This window comes from Talpa occidentalis, unplaced genomic scaffold, assembly GCF_014898055.3.
Source record: "Talpa occidentalis isolate TD23 unplaced genomic scaffold, MPIMG_talOcc4v2.1 talOcc4.2, whole genome shotgun sequence".
NCBI lineage: Eukaryota > Metazoa > Chordata > Mammalia > Eulipotyphla > Talpidae > Talpa > Talpa occidentalis.
In genome coordinates this window covers 35,014,674-35,024,304 of record NW_023602073.1, presented here as the reverse complement: position 1 = coordinate 35,024,304, position 9,631 = coordinate 35,014,674, and the positions used below count along the sequence as shown (strand labels likewise).

Sequence of the window (9,631 nt, the reverse complement as noted above, 5' to 3'; positions counted from 1 at the left end):
AGGGGCCGGAGTACTGGGAGGGGGAGACGCGGGACATAAAGGCCAGGGCTCAGCGGTTCCGAGAGGACGTGCTCTACCTGCTCGGCCGCTACAACCGGAGCGAGGCGGGTGAGCGCCGGGCCGAGGCGCGACCCCATCCCGCGGGCGGGCGGGGAACCCCAGACCCCGCGTCGGAGCCGCCCCTGAGGCAGGTGGGCCCGCCCTGGCCCGCCCCGGGAAGAGCCCGCGGGGCTTTGCTCCCTGCGGTCAGTTTCGGTTTATTCCCGGGCGGGGGGGGGGGACGGCGAGGCTGAAGCGGGGTGACGCGGACAGGGACAGGGTCTCACACCTTCCAGAACTTGTACGGCTGCGACGTGGGGCCCGACGGGCACCTCCTCCGCGGGTACAGCCGGCACGCCTACGATGGCGCAGATTACCTGACCCTGAGCGAGGACCTGCGCTCCTGGACCGCGGCGGATGAAGCTGATGAGGTGGCTCAGATCACCCGCAGCAAGTGGGAGGCGGGAGGCAGAGGGTTCTGCAGAAACTACTTGCAGGGCACGTGCCTGGAGTCGCTTCTCAGATTCCTGGAAAACGGGAGGGAGACGCTGCAGCGCTCAGGTAAGAGGGACCTTGCAAGGCCTCCGTGGCTTCAGATCTCCCTCAGGCTGACACCCCAGGAGAAAATAGAGTCATGGGCGGCTCCTGAGAGCAATGTTACAATTGCCACAATCTCGCATCACTAATGGGTGGCTGTGCTGTCTGGGCACAATGCTCTCTGCCCCTGTGAGCTGGACTGGACAGTCAATGACGGGTAAGATCAGGAAGTGAGTCCTGACAACCTAAGACAGACGCAGTCCCCGAGGGGATTTTGGTTCCCACCTGTTCATCCGTGTAAAATAACAGGAACAAACAGGCCTGTGAATGATTGAGGCACCACTTAAATATGTTGCCAGTAACTAAGCTCATAATAAAGGAATGTAACCATGGAAACAGATTATAATGCGTGTAGTAAACAAAATAATCAAATATAGAAATAAATATAAGATAAAAAGATATCAATAATAGAAAATACATAATCATAATAATGAATCAGAAGATCTAGAACACACTCCAGCAGGGAAAATAACAGTATGAAATGTTCTTGATTTATATGATTTTGTGAAAGATAATAAGCAATATGTAATGATATGTGTTACGGTGATTACGTATACTTTGATAATGATTAACCAGATTTTGTGCAAAAACAATGAAAGTAATTATAGAGAAAATGTATAAAAAGGAAAGATTGCCTTCAATAAATTGCACTCAGATTTTCACTCTCCCTTGAGTGTGTCTGTGTGTCATTTCTTCTTGTCCCTCGCCCTAAGTCCTTCGACCACCTTTAGCTCATTCTCAATTCACCCTGAGATTGTCTCAATCTCCCGCCACCGCTGGGCTGGTCCGCGGCAATGGTCAGAACACAGACCTCTTTCCGGGGCCTCCCTGGAGGTGCAAGGGGTTAAGCACAGCACCATGTAGATACTGGCAGCCTCTGCAGCATGAGTTCTATTCCTGGCTGGCCAGGAAGGTGACCCACATGGCGCAGCAGACCTCTCCTGTCTCACCTGCTGCTCCCCTCAGCAGTGTATTTCAGTCAATCCGCCTGTTGTCCTTTCGCCTCCCCACCCCCCATCTCTGGCCTGTACCCCAGGTCTTGTATGCATAAATAAATACATCTTAAAAACAAAAAACACAGACCTCTATTTGGTCAGAGAGGGAAGAGACCTCCTGGGTTTCCTGTTCTGTGCTAGAAAGACTCTCCACAGGGCCCTACTTTTTCTGAAGGGATGTTAAGGAATCCAGTCTCTCCTGAGCTGGAGGGGAGGCCATCCCTGACATCACCCTTCATTGGATCACTTTGACCTGGCAGCCATCTTGGGGACCCAGTTTCTCACTATGTCTTGTTTTTGGTCTAATGAACATTTTTCAGATCTGGCTCCTGCTTTTTTGAGTCCCCATGTCAGGAGCATAAGTCTGTGTTCTCCTCCTTAGAGACCTGCATCTTCCTACCCTGAGCTCTTATCCTGATTTACCCATTCTAAGAAACAGATTATCCCAGACTCTCCAGATCAGGAGGGCTTATAGGTTTTGTGCTTCCTCTTCCAAACCCATCCCATTCTGAGGTTGGTCACATGAGGCTGCTTCAGTCTCAGTGAAGGAAAAACCCAAAGTGTAATTGTTCTGACCCTTCTCCTCAGATCCCCCAAGGACACATGTGACTCACCACCCCACCTCTGAGCATAAGGTCACCCTGAGGTGCTGGGCCCTGGGCTTCTACCCTGCGGACATCACCCTGACCTGGCAGTGTGATGGGGAGGATCTGACCCAGGAGACAGAGCTGGTGGAGACCAGGCCTGGGGGAGATGGAACCTTCCAGAAGTGGGCGGCTGTGGTGGTGCCTTCTGGAGAGGAGCAGAGATACACGTGCCATGTACAGCATGAGGGACTGCTGGAGCCCCAAGTCCTGACTTGGGGTAAGGAGGGAACTTGGGAACAGAGCATCTCAGGGACATCAGGAGCCCTTCTGGAGACATTTAGAGGGACAAGGTGAGGCCTGGGGGTCAGAGTCTCACCTTCCCTTCCCTTCCAGTGCCCCCTCCTCAGTCCTCCATCCCCACCGTGGGCATCATTGCTGGCCTGGTTCTCTTTGGAGCTGTGCTCAGTGGCGCTGTGGTGGTTGCAGCTGTGATGTGGAAAAAGAAATACTCAGGTAAGGCCTCCCAGTGGTGCTGTGGGTTGAGCACAACTCTATGAAGCTGTCCGCAGCATCTGCAGTGCGGGTTCCATTCCTGGCCAGCCAGGGAGATTCCCACATGGCATAGCAGACCTCTCCTGTCGCATCTGCTGCTCCCCTCAGCAGTGTATTTTGGTCCTTCTACCTGTTCTGCTCCCCACTCTGTCTGTGCTGAATCCTCTCACCCTCCTGCGCATCTGGCTAGTACCCCAGCTCTTGTATAAAAATAAATAAATCTTAGGCCTCCCCTGGTGGCAGAGGTGGTTGAGCGCCACGCTGTGAAGCTGTCTGCAGACTCTGAAGTATGGGTTCGATCCGGGCCCGCTGGCAAGGGTCCCACATGGCGCAGCAGACCTCTCCTGTCACACCCGCTGCTCCCCTCAGCATGTATTTCGTCAATCTGCCTGTTCTGTTTCCCCGCTCTGCCTCTGGTGAATACTCTCACCTTCCCGCGCATCTGGCCTATACCCCAGTTCTTGTATAAATAAATAAATCTTCAAAAATAAATAAATCTTTAAAAAAAATACTCAAGAAGGAAGTGGGTGGGGGTCTTGTCTACTGGGGGCTTTCAAATCCCAGGTAGAACTTGCCTTACTTGGTAATTGGAAGTACCATCTATATACTGTGTTGCTCAGTCTGGAGCTAATTGCTACTCCTCAGTCTTTTGTAAATCATTTATAAAAATAAATCACCAGGGCCTCCCCGGTGGTGCAGCCGTTGAGCTGCAGTGCCATTTCGATCCCCGGCTGCTCCCCGGCCACCAGAGGAGGGTCCCACATGGCGCGCAGACCTCTCCTGCCGCCCGCTGCTCCCCTCAGCAGTGTACTTCGGTCCTTCTGCCTGCTCTGCTCCCCGCTCTGGCTCTGGTGAATTCTCTCACCCTCCCACGATTCTGACTATACCCAGTGCTTGTATAAATAAATAAATAAAAATTTAAAAAAAAAAAGAGTTTAAAAAAAATAATAAATCACCACTTGTTCACCTTGATCATTCTTGCCAGAGTCTAGCTCTGGTGAACAGGGTTGAGAGAGGAATCTGATTGCACCAAGGAAGTAAAGAAATGACAGACACAAAATAGAGTTTAAGAGAAGCAGGACCCGGGGGACACAAGGCCCCTCATTCATGTTGGAGTGTCCCGAGTGCCTGGTGCAACTCATTTTTATTGCTACAAACCGCCCCCTCCCTCCTGGTTAGTTACTAGGCAATGAGCATTCTCTTGGCATTTAGCCTTGTCCAGGCGCACATTCACGGCCAAGGTTCTGCGCTATCAGGTTATTCTGTTTCTTTTCTAATCTAGTTTGTCCCCCAGACATAGTTTCGCAGACACAAGAAAGAATATCCTGGTCTGTACAAGGGCCAGTCTTTGGACCCGTGCTGACCCGTCTTCCAGCCATGACCCTGATGTTTTCCTTGTCTCAGCACTTTATGCCTTAGGGGGTCTCCAGCAGTTCTGGTCATGGGATCCTGATTCCCAGCAGGAAAGGTCCCTGCTGAAGACAGACTCCAGGAGGTGGTTGCGCTAGTCACCCCTCATCTCCTTCCTTCATATCTCCTGGTCCTGCCTGGGGTTCTCAGGCACAGTTTTGGAAACTTCCCTGTGACCCAGGGAATTCATTTAGGATTTCATGGCCTGACTCATTTGTGGTCTTATAGGATGTTTCTTCCCACAGGTGGACAAGGAGGAAGCTACACTCAGGCTGCAGGTAAGTGCTCATCAGGGGTTTGGTCCTTGAGCCCCTGGGGACAGTGTAGATGGAGCCCAGGGGGGAGTCACCCACATTAGTCCCTCCTGTGGTCTCATCTCTCATGGCTCTGACCATGTTCTGTTTTGTTCTCCCCCAGGCAACGACAGTTCCCAGGGCTCTGATGTGTCTCTCTCAGCCCCTAAAGGTGAGACCCTGGAGACCTGCGGTGGGAGGGACTGGGCCAGAGAGGATGGGACCAAGTGATGGGGAAGCTGTGAGGGGTCATTCTGAGGATGCGGTGGACTATGGAGAAGGTCAACACTTCCTAACTTTGTTCATGATCATTTTCCTTCACAGTGTGAGCCAGCTGCCTTTTGGGGACTGAGTGATGCAGGATTTCTTCTCATCTTCATTTTGTGACTTCAACATCTGCTGCAGACAGGACAGCTGATGAAATTCTCTGCCATTAATGAAGACTCTAAATGAATTCGCAATGGGGGGAGGCTGCGAGAGTGCCGTTAAGAGCAGCTCAGCCTCTCACTCTTCCAGCCCAAGCTTTTATTAAAGACATGAACAAAGGAACAAGAAAATAGCACACAATTGTGTTTGTGTTCATACAGATTATTAAGTTACTGCTGGAACAAGCTTTCCTGATTAGCAGGGAACATGCACACAAGCCAGCCCATCCTTAGAGAACAGGAGTCAGTTCTGGGAAGAAGTTCTGTTTGTGGAACTTCTAACATCCTGGAACTCTGTGTGCAGAGTAAACTGGTGCTCTTCAAATACTCCAGCTCCCTTTGGGCAGCAGACTCCCATAATATCCCCCTTTTTATTTTTAAAGCAAAGTATAACTAGCTTTGGGCCTTCCCTGGTGGTGCAGCGGTTAAGCGCTGGGCTGCGAGGCTGCCCACAGCTTCTGCAGTGCCGGATCAATCCCTGCCCCAGGCGAGGGTCCCACATGGTGCAGCAGACCTCTCCTCTGCAACAATGTATTGCAGCTGTGCCCGTCGTTCCTTTAGCAGTGTATTTCGTCAGTCTGCCTGCTCTGTTCCTCACTCTGGCTCTGGTGAATTCTCTCACCCTCCCGCACTTCTGACTGTACCCCATGCTTGTATAAATAAATAAATAATTTTTTTTTAAAAAAAGTATAATTAGTTTTGGCATAGCCTGTATGACTCTTTTGGTGTGTTTTTTTGTTTGTTTTTTTGTTTGTTCATTTTTTAAAGATTTTATTTATTTGTTTATTTATGCAAGAACCGGGGTATAGGCCAGATGCGCAGGAGGGTGAAAGGATTCACCAGAGACAGAATGGGGAACAGAACAGGCAGACTGATGAAATACACTGCTGAGGGGAGCAGCGGGCGTGACAGGAGAGGTCTGCCGCCCCATGTGGGACCCTCCCCCGCCGGCGGGGATCAAACTGGCACAGCAGATGCTGTGGACAGCTTCATAGCATAGCGCTCGACCCCTTGCACCACCAGGGGAGGCCCTGGTGTGGTGTTTTAAGTGATGCAGCAGCTCCTTTTAAATATGATAAAAGGGTCACTTGTCACGGATCCTGGAGCTCACCTGGAACCCATGTGGCTACCAGCTGTTTTAGTATTAAGAATGTGATATTTAGACTAGATTCCCAATACATCCAATTAATACATTGTTGCAGATAAGAGTCACTACAAGTAACACGATACATGGAATAGGATGCATTATAACTAACATGAACATTTCCTGACAACATATGGATTAAGCACACAGGCAGAATCAAAAATTTTCTATTTTGAAGTTCATGTTCATATGAGTTTGGGTTCCTTTTTCAGGATGCTGTAAGCCTCCCTCACATGTAGGGGTCATTGTACCAGACCCAGCTTTTAGATGGAGTTATGCATAGGCCCGTATCTTAGACTTTACTGTTCCCCAAGTTCTCCTGGTTTCAGATTTTCTCAGTCCCACCAGAGAGAGCATGGCACCAGAGCAGCCTCCAGGGTAGGGGGCAGCTTCAGAGTCTATCCGGCTACTTCCTGCTGGGAGGGGGCGGAGTAGGGCAGGGCAGTGGTGTCCTGTCTGAGCAGGTCTGTCCAGGGGGCCAGTACATAGTGGACTGGAGATACCTGCAAGCTGAAGGTTTGTAGCTTTTAACCTGCAGGAGACAAAACTAACCAAGAGGTTCAGAATGCACAGGACAAAGAGAAGGCAAGCAGGAGTATGGCAAGGGACCAAGCAGGCTGGGAGTGAATTTTGGAGGGTCCTAAAAGGCGAAAAGAAACCATGAGTCTGGATATAAGGGAATACAAAAAAAACCCACATTTTTTAATAAAGTCTGTCCCTCATAGTACTTTGTGTCTACATTTATATATTTATGCAGTGCCTCCCCGGTGATGCAAGAATACCACGGGACTCTCGTTCTTTTTTGTTGGAAAAGGCATATGAATGATTCTAACTTTTTTTTTAAGATTTATTTATTCATGCATACAAGAACTGAGGTATAGGCCAGAGGCCCAGGAAGGTGAGAGGATTCACCAGAGACAGAGTGGGGAGCAGAACAGGCAGACTGACTGAAATACACTGCTGAGGGGAGCAGCAGGGAGACAGGAGAGGTCTGCCACACCATGTGGGATTTGCACCGGCCGCCGGTCAGGATCGAACCAGCACTGCAGAGGCTCGAACTAGCACTGCAGAGGCTCAAACAGGCACTGCAGAGGCTATGGACAGCTTCACAGCACTGTGCTCAACTGCCTGCGACACCAGGGGAGGCCCTGATTCTAACTTTTAAATGATAATGTGAGGCAGTGGGGAGACTGGCCCAGCCCTGTTCACCAGTACCCTCCCCACACTGACCTGTGCTCTCTCCCTGATGACTTTCCTGCTCCAGCAGAGATGGCGCTGACTACATCCCTGCCTGTACTTTGTAGTTCCTGAAGAATAATGTCTACCTGCCTATTGAAGATCATCAGATATGAAATTTTTCTTACCTGGTCATGTGGGACTGTGTGGGACACCTGTTGTCCTTACGGGAGCTGGAGTTTTCTGAGAGCACCTGTTTGCTCTGCATATAGAGTTCCAGGAGTGGTTGGCTATTCAAATGTACTCATTCAGAATTGCCATCTTGGGGTGGAATTGTGAAAGTCATCCCATGGGCAGCTGTGAAGTAATTAAACAAAGGCCAGTAGCCACTTAGGTTCCAGTTGAACTCCAGGAACGGTGGTAAGAGGTCTCTTCTATCACATTCACGCAGGAGTTGCTGCATCGCTTAAAACACTGTCATAGGGTGATGACTGCAGGCACTGCTAGCCTGGCCAGCATCATCGCTGCTGCAGCTGCTGCTGCCATTGCCCCGCATGAGCAGGAGCACGCCTCTGAGTATCTGCAACTTTCAAAAAAAAATTTACAGAAACTTGGAAAAACCAAATCCATGCTGACAAAGAAATCTTGGACTAAATACAGTAATTACAAGATTCTATTTTTTGCTTGGGTAACAGGCTTTGCCAAAGCTAGTTATAGTTACTCTGCTTCAAAAGCATAAAGGGGGATATGTTGGCAGCCTGCTGCCCTAAAGGGCGCTGGAGTTCTCTGAGAGCACCTGTTTACTCTGCACATGGAATTCAGGAGGTTAGAAGTGCTGCAAACAGAAATTTCTTTCCAGAACTGACTCCTGTTCTCTGAGGACATGCTAGCTTGTGTGAATGTTCCCCACTAACTGGAAAACTTGTTTTCAGCAGTAACTTACTCATTCGTATAAGCAAAAACACAATTGCGTGCTAGTTTCTTGTTCTTTTGTTCATATCTTTAATAAAAGCTTGGGCTGTTAGAGTGAGAGGCAGAGCTGCTCTCGATGGCTCTTCCGGGCCTCTCCTGCTGCAAATACATTTAGACTCCGAGTCTTCGTTGATAGCTGAGAACTTCTCATCAGCTGTCTGCGTCAGCAGTGCTGGGTTAATTAGCAGATTCCTAAAATTTGAGATGAAACAAAGAGGAGCCCTGAGGCCCAGCCAGGACTGCAGGTTTGCTGTGCTAAGTCTGTGCAGGTGGGGGCGGGAGAGGCTGTGAGGAGCCAAGGGGGATGGGGCCTGTGTCCAGTCAGTGCTCAGTGCATCATGAGCTTTGACATGGTCACTCCTCAGGGGTCATCTCTCTGTTCCTTTGTCCTTGTCCTTCAGGAGCACCTGTCCAAGCAGGGCCTGTGATCACAGGGACTCAGAACCCCCTGGGCCTGTCCTGTCTCCAGGATGTGGGTGGAGGCTGCATGCAGCTGGGTCAGCCTAGAGTCAGACCAGAGTTGTGTCCTCAGTCTTCATATTCTATGTGTCTATATTTTATTTTGGTTTTTATTTTTCTGTTCATATTTAGAGACCAGGCCTCATGTCCTCTGGGTGTCCCCGTCTCTGACAGCAGCATGAGGCATCTGTCATTGTTCCCACAAGACCCAGGACAATCCCTGCACACAGGAGTCTGGTGTTAGAGATTGGTTTCCAGACTCATCCAGGTTTGGGCCTCATTTTAGACTGTGTTTTGGATAATTCTTTCCATCTTTTCCACATCTTTTTTTAAAGAACCAAATTCTGGTATTAGTAGAGAGGAGGATTAGGTAATTTTTCATCTTAATGTCCTGTTGGGTTTCTGTTTCCTCTACAGCTTCTCCCTCTAACCTTACCCTTAAGCAGCCCTGCCCAGAGTGTGTGGGGACAGGAAGGCTGGCTGCTCCCCAGCATGGTCAGTGTGGGCCTCACGTAGATGACCTTTGAGAAAAAGTGTGATGAACATGTTGCCCACAAGGATGTCCAGGGAAGTTCTGTCCAGGCAGGACCACCTCCAGGGCAAATGCCTGAGGCAGGAATCTGTGTGGCTCAGGGAAAGGCTGCTGGACCAGCGGGTAACTGAGATGGGATCTGTGTGCACGTAGATCATTCAGGCCTCACAGATGTTGAGTGTGACTTTTTTTTTTTTTTTAAGTAAGATTTATTTATTTTTGCATACAAGAACTGGGGTGTAAGCCAGAGATGCTGGCGGGGTTTGACTTTCTGAGTAATGTTTGGGGTGACAAGAGATGACCGGATTTTCTGAACAGAGATGACCTGTGCGATTTCTCTTGAGGAGTCTCAGTCTGGCTGCTGTGCAGCATCGAGGGGTGAGAGGTGGAAAGAGAAATGGAGGAAACCAGTACAGGTCCCAGGACAGAGAGGTTGGTGGCTTTGTTGGG

The 9,631-nt window shown here is 49.8% G+C and overlaps 1 protein-coding gene across 1 annotated transcript in view; it reads left to right on the top strand.

Moving 5' to 3' along the window:
- Positions 1-5,560, top strand: part of LOC119251208 (popy Class I histocompatibility antigen, A-1 alpha chain-like) — a 6,398-nt gene extending 838 nt beyond the window's left edge. Inside the window, exons 2-8 of the mRNA XM_054698096.1 lie at positions 3-108; positions 319-600; positions 2,220-2,495; positions 2,612-2,731; positions 4,426-4,458; positions 4,598-4,645; positions 4,798-5,560. Coding sequence (XP_054554071.1) covers positions 3-108; positions 319-600; positions 2,220-2,495; positions 2,612-2,731; positions 4,426-4,458; positions 4,598-4,645; positions 4,798-4,802 — 870 coding nt within the window. The 3' untranslated portion in view covers positions 4,803-5,560. The remainder of the gene's footprint in view (positions 1-2; positions 109-318; positions 601-2,219; positions 2,496-2,611; positions 2,732-4,425; positions 4,459-4,597; positions 4,646-4,797) is intronic.
- Positions 5,561-9,631: the final 4,071 nt, after the last annotated feature.